Consider the following 21,541-nt stretch of genomic DNA (forward strand, 5'->3'; position numbering starts at 1 on the left):
TCGGAATGGACAACTTTCAACGTCGCTTTAAAATCAACAGAAAGATTGAGCGACGGAAGTGTCAGTACTTGCGCCAACTTCACACTCAAATGCTCAAACTTATCCTTATGTTTCGCAGCACTAGCCTGATCGATGTCCATATCCATAAAGGACACATACTTAAATATCGACTGTTTGAGGAACTTTATATCTTCCTCTGAAGAAGCAGAAGGACGACTGGTTGAAGCAGTGCGAGACGTCTTGACTTGCCCCCAGGAAGTGAACAAGTTCTGGATGGAACGCACAATCTTATCAGCATCCTGCAAAGAAAATTGCTAACATTGAAGGTTTTCACTACAATAAACAAAGTGGAAGTAAAAGTGAAACAAAGATTACCTCATCAGCAATCTTGGGAGGTGGCATATCCCCAGCCAAGTTTACCACCTGTGGGTCCACCACTTGTGAGGACTTCCACTTGTCTGGGCGAGAAGACTTTGCCACAACGGGCAAACTCATGGGAGCATCTACAGAACTCAAAAAGCAACAAATCAAAAATTAATAGCACAAGTAAAGGTAAAACATCAAAAAATGTATTACATTCTGGTTCGACGTTTGGGGGGTTGACGCCTTGGGAAGAAGGTGGCTCATCCATTGGTTGTGATAAGGATTCCGGGACTGAAGGTTTCTCTTTAAGCGTAGTCCCTTCATCAGCTGGTTTGGATGAAGCAGTCTCAGCAGAGGATGATGGAGTAGGGGTTGCCAACACCAAAGCCTTCAAAGGAGAGGTTGAACTTTTCTGAAAAATCCGAATAAACCATCAGCACATAGAAAAGTTTCAAGTATAGAAAGGTATGCTTGTGAGTAAACTAATTTAATTATCTTTCTCCTGACAATAAGAGGAGTGTCATCATTATCATCCTCCAAAATGGGAGATGCTGAGGCTGGCCGTTTGCTTCTTATGGCACTCTTAGCTGTAGTGGACTTGGTAGGAAGAGAAGTAGATGGACGAACAGACTGTTTAGCACGAGCAGAAGAGGAAGGACACCTAATGGACACAAGGGTGACCAAAACAGGAGAAGTGGAAGAAATGTCTGCCTGGTCCAGTAAATGGAAAGCATGATTGACATCAGTTGCAAACAATCTGCACTTTACTGATAGTCAGAGTTGTTCAAAAAAGGGATGGATGGCATGACTAGGATTGAAGGGGGCTAATGAAAAGTTACTTGTCAAAAGAATATTGCGAGCATCTATAGTTTGTGCCTCTGCCTTGTTAATGGTGTGGAAGCGATCTATCAAATTTCTTGAATAACAAGGGGAAACAGGCCAAGTTTGGCCGAAACCAAATTGACGAATAAAAAATTGGGGAGCATATATTTCAACCCCAACTTTGGCATTAGTTCCAGTCAAAATATCATGAAACAACTCCCTCCCGATCAAAAATTGAACCCAAACGAGCAGAGAGGTGCTCGCACTATTCAGGGTGGATGGGGGTTGCACATAATCAGGAGTTAAAAATGGAAGAAAAGGGAAGAAAGAAGGAATTGAATTCAAAGTATAAAAGAATGAAAAGATGTTCCTTCTGGACATATTTATAGGGCTCAATGGGTCAATAGCTAGCCCATAGCAGCTAGCAGAATGAAGGAAAAAGGATAGAGCACCAAGTGATGGAAAATAGACTCTCAACCATATTTGAGTGAACCAAAGAGGCCCTCTGCCAGTGGAAGATTCACCATTCTTCAATTGGAATTGAAGAGAAGCCATGCCTCTATAGAGGGCAGCCAAAAAGAAAGAACACAAATTCAGAGGCCTACCACGCGCCAATTGCGCTATGGTAAATAGCTCATAGAAGGCTTTATGTTTGGCACTCACAGAATATATTTACAAAGCCAAATTTGAAGAAAGGTCACACGCTTAGCATGAGAAGGCTCAGCGCTCGAGTGATTATAACAGCTTTGCAGGCTTGAATAGGACTCGGTGAGCTTTCTGTCAAATTTTGTGGCGACGCCAGAAATCAAAATACCAGGAAAAATGGTATCGCCCAAAGGTGGCAGATTTACTAAGGCCCCAACATCCCTTAAAGTAATGGACATGAGACCAAGGGGAAAAACAAAAATATTATACTTAGAGGATCAAAAACTTAAAGCAATAGGGAAAAGTGCTGGATCAAAAGTAGGGGTTGAAGAGAGATTTCTAACAAATTAGAAATCTTAACACTATCAAAAATTGTCTTGGTAGGACCACGGTCCACAAGGCAAGCATGCCATCTACGGAAAATAATATCAGATTTAGGTCAAGTGCGAATACCTCTTTCGCGAAGCGGCCTCAGCGGCAAAGAGTTTAGAAACGGAGGGCCTTGAGTACAAGGGAATAGCTGGCCCACCGCCACTTATTCGAAGGTCTCGGCGTTGTTGAATGAAGGACCTAGATAGAACTCATTGAATTCGGCATTGGCTAGTGCAAGGAAGTTCGGAGTTATATATGGTCGAGTGAGGATTTTCTGGAAGTCTTCGAAATCGAAAGACTCACCAAATTGGGATTATGAAGCAGCCATTGGGAACGAAACAAAGTTTTGTTGAAGTTTGCTTCAGAAACGTAGCAGAGAAGCAAGAAGATGAACAATAATATTGCGTGAGAAAAGCGCGAAACAATGAGGCGTGATTCAGTAGTGCGATGAAATGGCATGTATTTGGGGGTTATAAGGGTTTGCAACATCGCGCCTCTTCAAGCTATGGAAGAAAATAATGATTGAAATTCTTGAGAATTTCAAATGTTGCTGGGAAACACAAAGTGAATATGGAAAAAATTAATAATTGGTATTAATTTTGCCCTATTGGGGGGTAATTGTTGACACACTAAAAGTGCAACTCAAATCGAATAGCCCAAAGAATGAAGCCCAATTGGGCAATTCAGGATAAATGCTCAAATATGGTTATTAATGAATGCAGTGGAAGCCCACGAATGCGGTAACACCATCGCCCAAACTTGCAAGACGCCCAAGATCTGAGTGAATGAAGTGCCTTGCAGTCGCCAAGGTTATCACCCTGTTCTTGCCCAAACCTTCGAATCGCCCAGGATCTTAGCAAATATAAGATGTTATGGTTATCCAAAAGTGCAGTTATCGAAGCAGTTATTAAGTAATCTTATCACGTTCCACGATTCAAGGATGTTCAGTTGAAGACGGTTGAACAACAAAGAGTAGTGGCAGCCAATAGAGACGGTAGTTCCACAATAAGTTGGCCACCATGAAAAAAGTGGGCAGTTATAAAGCAATTAAATAGTTTCTAAGCGGTTGATCACGAAGAGATCATCAAGGGAATATAAAAGGAAGAAAAGACATAGAGCAAATGACCCCAAATAAAACACTCTCAAATAGAGAATATGTAATTTCAATTTCTTAATTTAGACTTAAACATTTTTTTCAGTACTCGTGTACTTGCGCCTCTTGGAGGCATTCTGTTTAAGTTCCAATTGTAAAGTCATCGCCAATAAAACACCCCTTTTTGGAAATTTGTCTCAAGAGATTTGTTCATTACACAATCGTCTGATCCCTTTTTAATTGTTAGTGACCACCCGCTCGAAACAATCTCAAAAGAATTTGTGTATTGGACTATGTGGAAGCCATCAATGTACAGGAGAATATCATCCCTACTAGCATACGATCTGTGCGAGAAAGCCTACAAAAATTCATCTATTATTTGCCTTTTGTTACCCCATGAATTTTTGCGCCTGGGGTGTGCGATCGACTGGTGGTGGTCCGCAATGGTGAGTGTCGCCATAAAAAAGTGATGTTGCTACTTTTGTATTTTCGACTTACTGATTTTGAGCGATGATTTGTAGCAAATCTGTTGACATGGTGGCTAGTTGTTGGGTGGTACACGTAGAGGAAAGTCGGGGGCTATGCGAAGGTATGGAGGTCCAGCACCTAAGGTGGTAGGTGGCTGGCATTTGTTGGGTGGTGATAGTCAATCCCGACATTGTGTTTTGAGATTGGGTGGTAGTGATTTTTTATTTTTAATTATTTATTTGAGATTTATTTATGCTTTTTTGAAAATTTTGAAAGTATAGTTGCAATTTATACTTTTTCTTTTCTTTTTTCCTTTTATTTTATTTAAATAGGGGGACGTGCTCATCATTTTATAGCTTTTAATTGAGAAAAATAGGTAAAATGATGATTTATGCGATGAAATTTGGAAATAAAGAAGAAAATGTCAAACAATAAAAGATATGAACGTTTTGAACAATAATATTGAAAAGATAAAGACGTTTAGCGCTAATTATCCTTTCCCACATCAATCAACTAAATATTAATGAAAAGATTTCAATATAAAAATGCTTGCACAATATTTATGACTGATAATCCATGTTAAGTCATTATATAATTTCTCGACGAAATAACTTTGACTTATTTTTCATAAATTTATTGATAATTTGTTTTACCATCATTCTTATAAAGGCCCTATTTGACCATCGTTAATGTAACTTTTTTTCTTAAATTCACTTTCAACCACATATTCTCATAATAACATATTTTGTACATAAATTTAATTTTTTCTTACTTTTTAACCATACATTTTTTCAAAAAGCGCTATTTCAAAACTATTTTTTTTGCAAAAAAAATAAAAAAATTAATTTTTAATGGCTGTTAAACAATGGCAATGTATCCATGTGACATGGTAGAGTTTCACGAAAGCTAACTAAGCGATCAAATCTGCTATAGCAAATATGTCGAATCAATCTAATGTGATAGCAATATAGTCCTACATCTAACTATACATCATATCATGAAGCGATTTCATGATACTCGATATTGACATCTCACTTACCACTACTCTTCATCTTTCTCTATATCTACTTAAGCTCATCACTTAAAGCCTAAAGGTAGTAAGAAGCAAACTCCAAGCAATTTCATTTTCTTAATTTGTTTCTATATGATTTTAATTTAGATCATGTTTGGGAATTATATATAAAAACGGTTTAACTTATAAAAAAAAATGGTGAATATGTAGATAGTATATATGAGACATTTGAAATGTGTGGAGAAAAGAGGGATTTGAATGTTTGAAAACAATTTATAAATATGAGTCAAATTAGGCTAAAGTTGTTAGACTGGAAACGTTTCCCCCTATGGGAATTGCCAAATTCACTAATTAAATATTGTTTTTGTAGATGATCGTTAGGCTGCAAGTTATACTTTCATGTCATGCAACTACATCTAGAATCAAGATCTTTCCTTCCCTTCCCTTCCCTTGATCAATGAGTTTTAAAGCAACTTATTTTTCCTTTCTGTTCTTAATAAATGGTTAAACTCGTTTTGCGTCACATAAGCAGCAGAGAAAGAATCTATACGTATGTGACTCTTAACCATTCAAGAACGAAGGAGACCGATTAAACTATTGAGGTCAGTGTAATTTATAGCATGTTTAGGGTGATTTATCTTAAGCCCATGTTTGATATCCTTCATTTCAATTTTTTTCTATGTACTCATTTTTAGCCACACATTTACATAAAATAATATTCAGCACATAAAACTATTTTTTTTTTCTATTTTTTAAACAAACATTCTCACAAAAATCACTATTCAAATCGATGAAACTCTCAAATAATGGTCATCGCACAAGGGCTAAATATAAACAACAAATGTTTGATTTATTTTTAATATAGATTCAATTACATTTCGAAATAAGTCAACAGAAAACTTACATAAAGTATATCTATAAGATAAATCATCCCTAACATCCTCCTATTCCTTTTCTTTAATGAGCAACCAATTATCTTAAAAAGCTAACATTCTGTTAAATTTGAACATTAGCCCTTGTTTGATTTTTATAAAAATTAGATTGATAAAAGTTGATGAAATATATAATTAAAAAGTTGATTAAAACTATGAATCTTATTATCAAAAATACATAAAAAAAAAAAAAAAGAATTTTACGAAATTGAGGCAAGATGCTTAATAATAAACTCTTTACATTCAACACAGACAAGTGAATTCTAGTCAAGTCAAACATATTCCCTGTATATCTTCTCTCCATCATCACACACATAATCGGTCCATAAAAAGCAAAAGTTGTTAAATTAAAAGAAAAAGGCAAAAGATGTTTTCATTTCCCTAAAAATGAACAGAGCTGCTACACAAATAGGACAGACCCATGCGACCTCAACCCTGTTATAGCCCTGTTTGAGTAGCAAAATTCAAAAAAGAATCGCCTTCTAATTTCAACGCCACTCCCCTCGCAACAAACTATCATGACTGCTCGTGGATTTGACTTGTACATCGAGTATATGACATGACATAGCTTCTAACAAAGCAAAAAAACATACCAAACCATCCACACTAGTATGACATAGTGATAAAATAAGAGGGTTCTCTACGGAGTATCAAATATTCGAATTTTCTCGACGGCTGGAAGGAAATATTTATATTGAAAGGTAGATATTCTGTAGAGGTAAAGTTACGTTGCACATTTTCGTCTCTTCGAGGGTCTTGTTCGTACATCATAAATGTCGTACATCATAAATGGAGGTCCACAGATTAAAGAATCGCCTCTCGAATGCCGGATCCAAATGTGTATAAACTGTGACCTCATCCGAATTTATTCGAATGGCGAACCCGAGAAAAGATCGTCACTCCTCAATATTAGTCGAGCAAAAACTCAAACACCTGATCTATATATATATGAATGAATGAAAGCCCAACTTTCACCGGGTTACTTTTATGAAGGGCCAAGTCAAAATATCCTTTTTTTCACTTTAACCAAAATTTTTTGCCAATCATCAAAATGGCCTTTTGTTGAAGAAAATACAAAAATATCCTTAAGTATTTTATCCAATTATAAAGATGGAATTTTATTTAAAAAGACAAAAATACCCTTAAGTTACAAATTAAAAATCAAACACTCTTAAGTTATAAATTAAAAATCAAACACTTTTCACTTTATATTTAATTATTTTTTAAAACACTTACTTCAATAAAAAAAATTAATACTTAATTTAATTTCTTCTTACAATATTCACAAAAATAAATCAAAATGAAAAAAAAAAAGATCCGGCCAAGTCCGGATCCTGATCGCTGGACACCTGAATCCGGACTGCCCGAACCTTTCGAATTGTCCGTAACGGACGGTCAATTTTTTTTTACCTTCACACTCCCTACCTTTTATCTAATTATTTTATGCTATTTTAATTCGTAATGCAGATATGACATCAACATGTATCCCAATTTATTACTTCAGTGAACAAATGAAATTTGTCAATAGGAATGGAAATGGACGAGTGAAAGAAATGTGGTTGCTACTATTTGAAAACAAGGAGTACATCGTTTACAGAAATGTATTAGGGTTGCAAAAAAAATTGCAAAACTACAAATCGAATCGAAATCGTTGAGTTGAAACCGTTGGTTCGAGTTCAAGTGAACCCGTGATTTTTCCCTCAAACTGAGCCAAATCATTTCAAACCGTTGGTTTAGGTTTTGATTTCCAAAAATCGCACAAAATCGAATTGAACGGTTTTTAAATTTTTTAACTAAAACATTAATTTTATTAACTTAAATATTTTATTGTTTTCACTTTTCAGAAAAATACAAATTTAATAATACAAATTACAATCAGCCTATTGAAATAATTATAGAAATTAAATTAGGTTTATCAGTATTGACTTATGGTTTAAAAAGTTCAAAACGCATGTCCCCACTAGATAAACTAAATTAAAATTATTCCAAAATCATATGAAATATATACATACAATTCACGTTGACAAATCACGTCTAAAGTTTCCCAACATAAACTTTCATTTCCCTAATATTTGACGCTTGTCTGGCACTTCTAAATGAATCGCCAGTTGCCTTTGCGTGTTAGTCTGCTAACTTTTACTTGAATTGCCTATTTCTCTTTTTTCTTTTGACAAGTCTAATATTTTCATTCAAGCCATTTTTCCATTGTTCTTTCTTTTATTTGTTGTTTTTGAATTTATTATATACTTATGAGTTGTAAAGTTTGGATAGAAAATGACTGTTTGTATGCCTAAATGATTAATAAACTTGTTTGTGGTTTGGAAAAAATGAAAGACAAAGCATATTGATTGTGTTAAAATGTTAAAGTTTCCTAACTAATACTACTACATTCTACTTTCATAAAGTAATTAGAGAATGAAATTTGTTAATTCCCAATAAGTCGAAACCCTATCAATTTTTTGTACATCTAAACATTATTCTCGAGATAGTTACTACTTACTATGATCTCACTGTTACATACAAAATTTGTTCATAGGATTATAATCATATATAGACACAGAATTTCATTACTTTATTTAATCACTTATTTGAATAGAAAATTCATATTTAATTTAATTTATTCTTTAAATATTTTATTAATTAATTATCTTAATTGGTTATGTATATTATTTATTTAATATTAATCACCTGTTTTAATTATTTATTTAATCACTGTAATTAGGGACATTGAGAACCTTACATTTGTGATTGATCGGGATATTCAATAATAAATGGTATAGCTGAAGTTTTTGCCGGAAGCATATCATGGTTATTCAGCAACTTGAAGACATTTAAATAAAAATAATATTTAATTTAATTTCTTATTTAGGTATTTCATTAATTATCTTAATTAATTATGTATATTATTAGTAATTAATATTTAATTACTTATTTAAAAGAAAATATTATACCATAATATATAAGTGACATAACGTCATTGGAGAGTGGAAAAACAATTTTTTCGATACTCCACTTATAGAATTTCACATATACATTATGGACATTCTTATGAATTATCTTAATTGGTTGTGTATATTATGTATTTAATATTTCATTACCTTATTTAAATAAATTTTACAATATATACAATAATTTCGTCCCCTCCACTAGCACCTCTCTCATCCCTACTGACATCCATAACGATTCTAATGAAACATCTGTGTACATTCCCACCCCTCCACTGCTACCCTTCCCATCACCATCTCCGCCACCTTCTCTGTTACATTCCTCGGATATGACTCTGACCCTGCTCCTCTATCAATGGTGTCAACTCAATGAGCACTTCAAACTGATATATTAACATTTCATCGAGATTTCAAAATGACGTACAACATAAATTACAAATGAATAATACGTACTTCAGGATCGTCGAGAAGAGCTAATAACTATCAGTTTCACCCCATGGATAGTTGTTGAATGTGTCAATGTCATCAATAACCTTCAAATGAAAGACGTTGATCGATGTCTCTTGTGATGACAACTCAGCATGCTTTCCAGTATAAATACTATCCCTAACTTCAACTTGTCAGACGTATTGTCGTATTCCCGAATGCGTTTCCTAATCGTGCCAGAGTTACCGTCATAAATAGGATCGACGTAACACGTCTGCTTACTCCTCATCCAACAAATTTAAAATTAATGTGAAGTTGGCAAAGTTACAATTCGATGTAACTTTGTTGGGAATCTGTCTTATGACGGCGTCCAAATGATAATCTATCCCGTAAAATTTAAAACGTTAGGACCTTGCGTAAGAGACAATGGATAAAACATAATATTTGAAAATTAAATTATTTATTTACTTATTTAAATTGTTGTTCATTTACTTATTTAAATTATTGTTTAAATTATTTAAATTTATTGTTCATTTAATTAATTTATTTAATATTTAAATGTGTATTTAAATTATTTATTTTAATTGTTTACATGTTAATTTAATATTTATTTTAATTGTTAAATGAATGTTTAATTGTTTATTTTGAATGTTAATTATTTATTTCAATTGTTTATTTAATATTTAATTACTTATATTTATTATTTATATTTATGATTGATTTAAATTATTTATTCAATCTGAAATGCTAATTATTTATTTCAATTGTTTATTAAATTGTTTATTTAATATTTAATTACTTATTTTTTATTACTTATATTTATTGTTCATTTAACTTATTTATTTAATGTTTAAATGCTAATTATTTATTTCAATTGTTTATTAAATTGTTTATTTAATATTTAATTACTTATTTTTTATTACTTATATTTATTGTTCATTTAACTTATTTATTTAATGTTTAAATGCTAATTATTTATTTCAATTGTTTATTTAATATTTAATCATTGATTTAAACTATTTTTATTCTTCATATTTATTTGTTATTCATGTTAATTAATTACTTAATTAATATCAATTAATTATTTTAATCGTTTTATTAATATTTATTTAATTTATTTCAATTAGGTATTTATTATTTACTTAAATAAACAATGTACATAAATAATCAACGTAATTCATGAAATATTTAAATAAACAAATAAAGTATAAAATAAATAATTATATATTAAACAAATAATAAACATAAACAATTAAAGTAATTGCTTAAATATTTAAATAAACATTTAAATTAAATATTGATTTATTAAATTATTTAATTTAATTTTTTATTTAAAAATTTCATTAATTATTTTAATTGGTTATGTATATTGTTTGTTTAATATTTAATTACTCTATTTAATTATTTAATTTAATTGTTTATTTCATATTTATTTACTTCATTTAATTATTTATATTAATTTCTTATTAATTTTAATTGTTTATTGAATATTTAGTTGTTTATGATATTTATTTAAATTGTTTATTTCATTATTTATATTTTAAATAAAATGAAATAAAAAATAATTAATTATTTTACTCAAATAAACAATTTACATAATTCATGAAATATTTATAAATAATTAAATTCAATATTAAAAAAAAAAGGCTAGGCCAGCCCAAACGGACATCTGGATCCAAATGGCCAGGCCCAATTGTTTGAGTCGTCTGGATCTAGACGGTAACGTCGTTGCCGCCTGCTTTATCCCAGGTGATCTCCGCCATCGAAACAAGTCACAATTCGCCTTTTACAAGAATCATATACCATCATTTTTTGCATATATTTTTAAACAAAATTCGAGAATAAGCATGATTTATTTGAAAAATTAATTGTCCACAATGGTTTCAAGAAACTTTTCAAAAATTCTCAAATTTCTTGGCTTTTGATCAGCATCAAGTGACGATCGATGTCTAGGCGTTGGTTTCTCTCCTTTTTTCTGTGTCTGAATTCCAGTCAAATGAATAGTGTATTTTTTCTCTTTTTCTTTTTTAAATTTGGACGATATAAATGAGACTTCGCCCCCGTTTGGTCCCCATTTCTGATAATGGAAATGGGAGGAATAATATTTTGTTAAAAAAATAAGTGGTTGAAAAAGAAATAAAATTTTTGGATTTATGTGTAATATTATTTTATGAAAAATTGTGTGGTTAAAAATAGGAGAGAGAAAAATAGAATCTAATATAACGGGGCCAAACAGGATTTCATTGATTTTTAATGTTTCAAACCTTTTTTTTTTTTTTTTTAATGGTCAAAGGCCATATTTCCACTTATTCCTCACTTTCACCTCCGTTCCACCAACCCGAATCGGTTCTGTACAATCTCATAAATTTCAAATTTCACATTGAAACTCAAATCAGCGAAGCAACTGGATCAATGATTATCAATAATTTAATCGAGATGCAAAGCGCTTATATTATTATTTACGTCTTCTAGCTCACCATTAAGAAGAAACTCCCAAAATTGAAGGAAGAGAAAATCCAAAGCCAAAAACCAAAAACTAAACTCTTCTTCTTCTTATTGTTCTTGTTTTGAGCCGAAAGAATAAGGGCGTGGTTCGATATTGTAAAATTAATGGCTCACTCAATGAGGAGTGGCGGTGGGAAGTACTATGCGGTGGGGGATTACATGGTTGGGAGGCAAATAGGGTCGGGATCATTTTCAACGGTTTGGCATGCGCGCCACCGAGTTCACGGTATCGAGGTGGCAATTAAGGAGATCATCACCGCCAAGTTGAATTTGAAGCTACAGGAGAGCCTCAAGTCCGAGATATTCATCCTAAAGAAAATCAATCATCCTAACATCATCCGTTTGCATGATATGATCGAGGTCGGTGCTATTCTCATTTTTACTGTTATTTTCATTTTGAGAATTGTTTATGAAGAGAAGATAAAGTCGAAGAGCTTAGTTAATTTTTATTTATTTCCTTTGGTTATTTGAGTTTCATTGGAATGAGAAATTTCTAAATTGGTGAATATTACTTGCTGTATATATTTATTCTATTATCTTTTAAATTTAAATTAAACAGGATTTTGTTTGTGGAATATTATGACTATGAAGTTAAAATGTACAGTTTTGCTTTAAGATGATATGAATTTGTGAATTTATGTATCTGATTTTATCTAGAATTTCCTTTAGTAATGTGGTTATTACTCTGACAAAGTTACTAGTTACTTTGCTTGGATGGATTGGGTATGACAAGGTATAGAATGAACAAGAATCAAACCAAAAAAATAAAAAAAATAAAATAAAATACAAAAAAATAAAAATAAAAAAAATAAAAAGGAGAACTCCAAGTATCCAGAATGCAATGATGGAAAAAGGAGGGGGGAAATAAAACACAAGAAGTTGTGATAGACTGATAGTCAACCACTAGTGAAATCGACAAGTGTTATTTGTCATATCTTGATCATTTAGGGGAATGCATATCTTTTATGTTTTTGGGTTGTGGATATACTCATTTTAATGACTGGTTGATTCTTGTCATAATTGTGCATTTGTAAATGAGCAGTCAGTCTGCTTTTAACCTGTTTGAAAAAGACTTAAGGCATTAACTTCCTTGAAGAGATGCTTTTTTGAGCCACCATTTTGGCCAACACGGCTTGTCAGAATGTTTTGCCTTCCCCATAAACCTAATATTACCATATTATGCCTTTTTTTGCATTTCATGATGGCGTAGCAAATGCTATGTCATCCCAATTCACTTTATTGTTAATGAATGTCTTTGGACGGAAGTAATACAATATGATTGTTGCATGAAAATAATTTTTACTGCTCAAAGAAACAATGTTAACATTTTCCTTGGCAGTTTAATTATCATACTCGAATGACTTTTGTTTGTAATCAAGCTTCCTTTTGTATGTTTTTAGGAACGTGATAAGATATATATCATTTTGGAGTACTGCAAAGGGGGTGACCTATCAATGTATATTCAACAACGCCTAGGAAGAATCCCTGAAGCAACTGCAAAGATCTTTATGCAGCAACTTGGTATCTATTTATTTTATTTTTTATTTTTTCCCATTTCTTGATTATGTGTTTCATTTCTCAAACTTACATGTTAATGTAATGTGTTCCGTACTGCAGCGGCAGGTCTTAAAATAATGCGTGAAAACAACCTTATACATCGGGATTTAAAACCCCAGGTTTGTTTCAACTTACCTGCTGGGTGATTTTTCACCAAGTTTGGTGATTGTTGTCTTTATATAAAATCAGGGGTTCTTCAATATACATGTTTCCTATACTTCTATACAAGGAACATTTTGTGATGGAAATGTATGTCCTTATTTGCTTATAATTTATCTCTGGTTATTCTACCAAAAACATCGTTTGGTTGCATGTTCATGTTAATTGTTTACCTATTTTTTCTTCTTTTTCCCCACTCTCCTCTTCCAGCCATTTATTTTAAGTGGAATAATAGCTTACTTTGTAATGATCTAATGATTGGAAAGTCTTCCACTATACAAACGGATGCTTAGATTACACCATCTCAACTGCATTATGCTCTAGGGTATTGCAGTATATAAAACAAAGGAAATGCAATTTTTTTTTGTAAGATCATTATATCACGAGTTTTGTTTTAAAATCTTTATCATAGTTTTCTGTATCAATCAACAATCCATCCAAGCTTTCAGTGAACAATGATTCCTTATTTAATGTAGTCGTTTTACGAGTCACTATCCTTTTTTTTATAGGCCAGTCCTTTCAGCCTTCAGTTTATTACATACCTAAAAATGCAATTTACCTGTTTCTGACGTGGTGGAAATAGCAGTTGACTTTGTTTGGATTTCATTTAGTTAGTGTTATTTAATAGACTATTAAAGTTAGATCTAGAAATTTGGTAAATTCTCAAACCATCGGATTTAAGATTGCAAATTGTGAAACTTTTATAGTGTTTATCTGATGAGGCATGATGCTCGTGTGCCAACATTGATAATTACTTTTCAGCATTTTTTTTTTTTGTCTTTAAAACAGAATTTTATCAACCTGGTTATTACAAATAAAACAACATTTTATATTCCTCGGTCCTACACAACATGTATTTTCAGCTCTTTCACAATGAATAATCTTGGGTGATGAACAACTTAGCCCTTGTTTGGGCTCCATTAAAATTAAATTTTTGGAGAAAATGTGTTTTGGAATAATGTTTTTTGAGAATGTGTGGTTAAAAAATAAGAATTTTTTTTGGTTTACGTCTAATATTATTTTATTGAAAAATGTGTGGTTGAAAATGAGTTTTGAAAAAATGTATTTTTTGAATAATGGAGCCCAAACAAGGGCTTAATTATTATCTTTATGGTACTTTATCGGATATAGAATATTTACATTCCTTACTCCTAAATTACAAGATAAACTTTCTATATATTTTTTATAGTTGCGTTGAAATAATATTCTATGCTTGATCATGGAGGTCCTCAAAAGGATCGTATTGGTTGTACACACACACACACACACACACCCCACAACCTAAAAGGATGGCTTTACATAATCTTGATAATAAGTTCGTATTAAAACAGAAGTCTCATGTCTTTTTCAAATTAAATTAGAAAAGTTGGCTTGATTGTGCTTTAAAATACAATTTTGTTAAATGATATGAAGTCCCTTATATAGAGAAAATTAAATTATGCAGAATATATAGTCATATTTTGAGAATTTATAAGATCCTTTTCATTTGTAAATCGCTAGTGAAAAGTTCTAAAACTCTAGATAATGTTTCTTGAGGTAAATCATGTGGGCAGTAATAGCGAGCATTTTAGTGTATCTAACTGCGTAAGTATTTGTAATTAATTCGTGAAATATATGTTTTATTTCACGATTGGTAATATGGACTTATTATCAACGTCAATTAGTATAACTGTACAAGTACATCAAATTCCCTGCAATCATAGAAATAAAGCTACATTTATAATATTCAACCAGAAGAAATCTTCTCAAAGTAAAATCAATTATTGTGATAGAACAGTAATAAAGCTTCATTTATAATGAATTGTTTAGTGAAACATTATAATGATTCTTAGATTGCATCAACCTGTATAGACTAATAATCAGAAGACAGACTTTAACTTCAGTAAATAATATCTTTAGGTTCCCATTTGACTGGTGCAATGGAGCCCCAATACTAATTAATAAAACACTCGATTATTTATCAAAAAAAATACCAAGGTGCCTTTACTCACAGTAGAGAAAGAACAATATATTTTATTCTTGATGATCTTATGTTCTTTCACTGCATATATGTAAGTTATTCTTCCTGTTTGTAATGAGGAGAGCATTGCCTTGTCTTTTTCTTACTTCTAGAAGGAATGACATAATGTTTAAATGCTGAATTCAGGCTATAATTAAGTATTTTAATGCCAACCAGTCAGTTTGCATTGACAAATTTCTCTTTCCCCCCCCCCCCCCCCCGGGGGGAAGGTCAAGTGCACAATCATGATTACCTGACTGTTAGACTCGTGTCAGTTAGAATCTGTAATCTTGATAATATATGAATCTGAATGGAGCCTGAAGCACTGTGAAAAAACCAGAATGATTTGGAGTATAGTTTGTACTGTTTTATGATCACAAACACATTAACCATTTAACCATTTTTCGGTCTTAGAATTGTGGCAGTTTGGACACTTCTTTTTTCAATTTATTCCTTTCTTCTCTTTTCTGTATTGTTTAGGGCATTTCCTTAGCTCTCATTTTTTCTAATTCTGAATCTCAGACTTGTCTTTAAGTATACATATAAATTATATTTCCTCTTTGTATTCATTAAGATACTTTTTATCTTGATAATATGCTAGTGTTGAGAAACACGCCTAAGATTTATATAAAGTGGCATCATGATCCACGTGGAGATTAAAATTTGCAGTTTAGAAATTCCTTCTTCTTTTGCCAGATTTCTACAACATAGAGTCCTTGCAGAAACCTTTTGTGGTTCGCCACTATACATGGCTCCTGAAATAATGCAACTTCAGAAGTATGATGCGAAGGTGAGATTCATCTTGTACATTATCCAAGAATGATCCATCATCTTAATCCACTATATATTTTGAGCTGAAAATGCAGGCAGATCTCTGGAGTGTTGGTGCCATTCTATTTCAACTTGTCACTGGGAAGACTCCATATACAGGAAACAATCAGATACAGGTTTGCTTATCTCAATTTTTTTATCATGCTGGAGTTTTGATGGTGAGAGTTGCTCTTCATTGCTTTAATCCAATCTGTAATGAATTTTGCAGCTGCTTGACAACATTAAAAAATCGACTGAATTGCAATTTCCACCAGAGGCGAAGAATTTGAGTCCTGATTGCATGGATTTGTGTAGGAAATTGCTGCGCTGTAATCCAGGTATTTCATGATGTTTGCATATTGGGTACAGACAGTACAGGGTACATCATCGTGGCAACCATAGTATTAAATTAATAAATACGTATTGTAGTATTTCTGATAGAATGAATATCCGTTTTCCTTCTAACATACGAAATAAGCAAACTTGATTTATTATGTTGCCATTTGCAATAGAGTTTGACCCACCAAAAAATATGTTTTTAACTGCTTACTGTTTACTCTACTCTATAAATAATTTGATTAAAACGATTTAGTGGTGTACAACAGGCGAGCTTTTGGAACTGTAATCTCAATCCACTGTTTTTACGTTCCTTGAGATCTATTTTAACACTGGGATCTGATATTTTGACTTCAAAGCCATGTTTCTTGAAAAATTATTCTGATATAAATGCTTATATTTATTATATCCTTAGAAAGTAACCAACAAATATGTTGTGTGGTCGTCTACGTCTGACAATTTCTCTTGTGATTCACATAGATCAACATATATAATTTAAAGGCTTATATTCTCAGAAGTTTTTGTTTTTATCAAACTTCTATTTTATCGTATTCACAGTGGAGCGATTGACATTTGAAGAGTTTTTTAATCATCCCTATCTTTCCCAGGGACAACCTCAAGATACAGTCAGGTAAATGAGGTTGATAGCATAATTCTTATTATCTTTACTTAACAACGTTGTTTTTGGTTGAGAAAGATAAATTTCTTTGTTATATGAAGGAATAAACAATCAGAAAGACCAGTAGATGATTTCCCTTTTTCTGAAAGGAACCCAGTAGATGGTTCACAGGAAGATTGCTTGCCCTTCAGTCTAGATGATGATTCCAGTGGGCTTCATTCACGTCCATCCCTGTTAAGGATGTCACCCATGAGATCCACATATCGATTTTCTCTTGATTTAAAATCTGATAAGAGGGAAGTTTTTAGTCTCTCAGACAAAGGGGATATTTCCAACTTTAATTGTCCCCCACGTAAAACAGAAATTCCAGGGTCTAGTCTTGGCAGCCGTCGACTTTCAGAGGGAAACCTGAAAGGATCTCGTAAAACCTTGGACTTCAGGCAACTAAATGCTCTCCCGAAAGGTGTTCTTTTATAAATAGTCCAAATTTTAGTTTCAAGTATAATTGCCTTGATGTACAGACGGTCTTGCTAAAAGATGTTCCTCTCTATTGTCTTATTTGCATTGGCTGGATAGACGTGGATTCATTCGAGTCCATCGATCAGGAATATGTCCTCGTGCCTGGTCCCCCTACAGACTTGTCATCTTCTGCACGTGCTTCTATGCAAGGTCATTTGCCATCTAAATCTGGTAGTCCATCTCTTAACTCTGTAAATATGACTTCCACACCAAGTGCTCCGGTGCCAATAATTGGTGCAGCAACTTCCAGAGTTGGTTACACTGGAGGCCTAGAAAGTCGAAGCTCTGCTTCTGGGACTCCACAAGGATCAATGGATACAGGAGACACTTTTGAAAAGCCATCAACTGACTTCATGACAAGGATCAAGTCATTGCAACTCTGTGCATCTGCCATCACTGATTTAGTGAGTGAGAAGGTAAACTAAACAAGTAGTGCCATTTTTTGTACTACTGTTGATTGATAATTTGATGGGAAGTTTAACGAGAAGTACAGGAGAAAGAAATGATTGAAGGTTACATTTTTATCCCACTACAAATTAAATAGCTCTAAAATTTTATCTATTCAGTTTATTCCTAACGTTGAGTTATAATTAAAACTGTTAAGAGATTAGTGTGTAGACAATTCAATTCATCACTCTTAGGATGGTAGTAGTCAGCTCGAACAATCCGAACACGGGTGACCCGGTGAAATCTCTCTTCTGATTTTTTATTTTTTTTCCTATTTATTTGACAGCCTGACTGTGATGGCATTGTAGTAGTATAATCTAATTTTATCTCGGTGTACTGGTATCACACCATTTACCATAACATTATATTCGGAAAGATGATTCTTAGAGCTGTGGTAAATGGAACATGTTTATATGAAGCTATACCTTTAGATTCTGCCAACATATTTATATCAAGCTATGCCATTATATTCTGCCAATTCAGCAGTAAGTCCTCAATGGTACTAAATTTAGACTCTAGTGCATGGCCCCTGCATGCATCAGCAACCCTGAGACTTTCCTTCTTGATCGAAAACTCCATATCATTTTGAATTTTCTGTTGAAATGGCTATTATGCATGTCTTGATATGACATGTATATGGACTAGTGTCACTACCATTTATTAGATTAAGGCAGGAAAATGGCTATCATGCATGTTTTGATATAACATGTATATGGACTAATGTCACTACCATTTATTAGATTGAGGCAGGAAACAACTGGAAGCATTTTCAATTCAGCTTCTAATTCTCGCTATGGCTATTATGCATGTTTAAATACATGTATACAGACTAATGTCACTACCTTTTATTAGATTGAGGCAGGAAAACAACTGGAAGCATTTTCAATTCAGCTTCTAACTCTTGCTATATGGAAACAAGCATTGTATATTTGTCATACTCATGCTGCATCAACTACTGAAGGGAGTCCTATCCAAAAGACAATAAAATTTAAGGAAATCTCTAAGGTGCGGCATAGTCCTGATGTACTAGATTGTTCTGATGATATTAACATTCATGGGCCAATGGATATACATTCTCAAATAGAAAGAGCATTTGTTCATGAAGTTGGGTATGCGGAAGAACTTGCTAAAGTGATAGAACCTGGTATGGATTTAATGTCTTAATATACTGTATAGTTTTTCACCTTCTTTTGTAGCTAAAAGTCAATAAGACATGGATGCAATCCTACTTTTGGAGATTATCATGGACAACTTTGAATCCTGGCAGCTTAGCTTCTGGTCAAAATATTAAATCATTTTGCACTCCTAGTATCAGGAAGCTGCAATTTATGATATACCGACACGGATGTGTCTAACATGACACAACATGTGTCAGAAATGCCAAGATTTTTCAAAAAAGTACTGATACGACACGTTGATTAACCCCCTCCCCTCTCTCTTGGAAGAGTAAAAATGGAAAATAAGAAGTAAAGAGAGAGAATACACATGCACGAACAAGGACTGGACAAGAAGAAATTAGTGGATGCATCTATGAGCAGGGCCAATTTCGAGAATCTGCATGCTTGATGGTTGAATGGCAAAGCTATCCATTCTCTTCTTTGAATATTTCCACGGTTCCACTAGACATGTATCCGTTCATGTGCAAGTATTTGCTCATATATATTGTCACTGCAGATAAAGTAAAATTTTACTGGCATTTTATCTACATTTTGTTGATGGTTGGTGACTCTCCGACCCTCGGGGTAGGGATGGTAACGGGGCAGACAGTTCACTCATTTGCCCTGTTTATCAGCATCATACTATATATTTTTTCTTTTTGTCTTTAAGAAGTAATACTAAACGGGGTGTGGCGGCTGATCCCCGGCCCTGCCCCTCCAACCCTACGGGCAAGGAGTTCCGGCCCCATTTGGTTGGGGGGCCGTTGGTCTCGAGTCGACTGGGTTTTATCGTCATACCTATCTTGGGGTTAAGAATATTCCATTTCCTGTCTCTGTATGGATGTCCATGTCCAATAGTTGTATCTAGTCTTCAAGAATGTATGCCAAATTTTGTTGTCTTGATTTCAGGAAATATGGACTTGCCAGACGCATTGGAGCTGATATATCAATCTGCCCTTGCTTTAGGCAAACATGCGGCTGTAAGTATTGTCGTTAATTTTATATTGAATCTGCTGTTGTAATGTGTGCGAGAGGTAGACGTATGAATTGAAAGATTTGCGAGGTCCAAATTATTGATGACTTTATAGTTATCTGAATTATGTGCATGTTTGGTATTGATTTTTCTTCTCAAAAAAATAAGTTTTTGATCGTTATTTCACTATTTCAGCCGTTATTTTGGACTTTTTCTCTCACAGATAGGACTTACTTCTCTCTTTAACATTTAAAAATTCAATTCTCAAAATCACCATCAAATAAGCCCTAGCTTTTCTCCTATTACTTTCAATTGATATGAAAAATCCTTACAAATTTTGTAGTAACATTCTATGGACAGACGTTACTGAAATTTTTATTTGCAAAATGTCAAAGACTAATTCACTATGAATAAAATTATTTAACTTGGCATGGTTTTCAGGTTGACGAGTATATGGGATATACAGAAAGTGCAGTAATTTTCTATTCAAAAGCGGTGTGCTTATTAGTATTTATTCTAGTGGAAGCACCATGCCTGATTCTGAATCCTCCGTTTTCTTTAACGAACACAGAGAGGTATAGGATTCAGAATTACATTGATGCCCTCATTAACAGGGAGAATAGTTTGCGGTCTCAAAGGATGGCTCTTTTCAAGCATGAGGATCAGACATGAAAACAAGGGTATAGCAGCAGTATAAAGCAAACTCTGTGATGAAATTTTGTGCTTTATGTATTGAATTATTATTATTATTTCTTTTTCCTGTATAGTGTGATTGTTTTTGTATATAAGGGGCATAGGATGGTTTTTATCGAGATGATAGAATGGTTCTTTGACTTCATCACCTGCTTTAGAACACAACCACACAAACTATTTTATCTGAAATTACCTGAATTGGGTCAGACGCTGACTGAAGTGGCTTGCTTGGTTCAATCCCGTTTCGATTCCAATTGAGTTTGACCACATTTTTAATATTAAAATAGTAACTTTTTATTTACCAAGTTAAATAATTACATTGATTAAATTTGAAAAACCGAAAAAAAAAAAATGAAAAATGTTTCCCCCACTCTAACCAAAACAGTCACGATCACCATGGTCACCACCACTTCTCCCTTCACCCTTTAGTTACCCAAGACTATAAATCACTTTCTTTAGGTACTTATTTCTCAAATCGAATTTTCCCAAATCAATTTTGTAAAATGAATTTTCAAATTGAATTTGATATTTCTCCATGTCAAATTGATCAAGAATATGATGCCCAAAGATGGACAATGCACATGTGATCATGGATTTTGAGGGCTAACAGTGCTGTACCAAGACAATTTTTTGGGATCTCAATCCTCGATGGGGTGAGAAGCTTGAATTCTTTGTCCATGATGTTGAAT

General features: G+C 33.1%; 2 protein-coding genes across 3 annotated transcripts; both read left to right on the forward strand.

The window, feature by feature from the left end:
- The first annotated feature begins 11,394 nt into the window (after window positions 1-11,394).
- Window positions 11,395-15,225, forward strand: LOC111390153 (serine/threonine-protein kinase ATG1c-like). Its single transcript, XM_023015152.1, has 4 exons — window positions 11,395-11,943; window positions 12,984-13,104; window positions 13,201-13,259; window positions 15,199-15,225. Exons 1-4 carry the CDS (start codon window positions 11,689-11,691, stop codon window positions 15,208-15,210), a joined length of 447 nt encoding a protein of 148 aa, XP_022870920.1. The 5' UTR covers window positions 11,395-11,688; the 3' UTR covers window positions 15,211-15,225.
- Window positions 15,226-15,923: 698 nt separating this feature from the next.
- LOC111390151 (serine/threonine-protein kinase ATG1c-like) lies at window positions 15,924-20,997 on the forward strand. Of its 2 annotated transcripts, XM_023015151.1 has the most exons (10): window positions 15,924-16,088; window positions 16,165-16,245; window positions 16,338-16,446; window positions 17,003-17,075; window positions 17,165-17,352; window positions 17,425-17,526; window positions 17,640-17,998; window positions 18,882-19,173; window positions 20,096-20,166; window positions 20,601-20,997. In XM_023015151.1, exons 1-10 carry the CDS (start codon window positions 15,939-15,941, stop codon window positions 20,829-20,831), a joined length of 1,656 nt encoding a protein of 551 aa, XP_022870919.1. In that variant the 5' UTR covers window positions 15,924-15,938; the 3' UTR covers window positions 20,832-20,997. The 2 variants fall into 2 exon arrangements, with proteins under 2 accessions (XP_022870919.1, XP_022870918.1); XM_023015150.1 differs by having other exon boundaries at window positions 17,165-17,526.
- The last annotated feature ends 544 nt before the right edge of the window (window positions 20,998-21,541 follow it).

Source organism: Olea europaea, unplaced genomic scaffold (genome assembly GCF_002742605.1).
Source record: "Olea europaea var. sylvestris unplaced genomic scaffold, O_europaea_v1 scaffold652, whole genome shotgun sequence".
Taxonomy (NCBI): Eukaryota; Viridiplantae; Streptophyta; class Magnoliopsida; order Lamiales; family Oleaceae; genus Olea; species Olea europaea.

What these genes read in the sequence shown, in the direction of transcription:
- LOC111390153 (XM_023015152.1), top strand. Translation starts at nt 11,689, where the DNA reads ATGGCTCACTCAATGAGGAGTGGCGGTGGGAAGTACTATGCGGTGGGG. An exon ending in GTTTGCATGATATGATCGAG is followed by an intron (nt 11,944 to 12,983) that starts GTCGGTGCTATT and finishes GTATGTTTTTAG; the next exon opens with GAACGTGATAAGATATATAT. An exon ending in GATCTTTATGCAGCAACTTG is followed by an intron (nt 13,105 to 13,200) that starts GTATCTATTTAT and finishes TCCGTACTGCAG; the next exon opens with CGGCAGGTCTTAAAATAATG.
- LOC111390151 (XM_023015150.1), top strand. Translation starts at nt 15,939, where the DNA reads ATGATCCACGTGGAGATTAAAATTTGCAGTTTAGAAATTCCTTCTTCT. An exon ending in CAGGAAACAATCAGATACAG is followed by an intron (nt 16,246 to 16,337) that starts GTTTGCTTATCT and finishes TGAATTTTGCAG; the next exon opens with CTGCTTGACAACATTAAAAA. An exon ending in TGCTAAAGTGATAGAACCTG is followed by an intron (nt 19,174 to 20,095) that starts GTATGGATTTAA and finishes TCTTGATTTCAG; the next exon opens with GAAATATGGACTTGCCAGAC.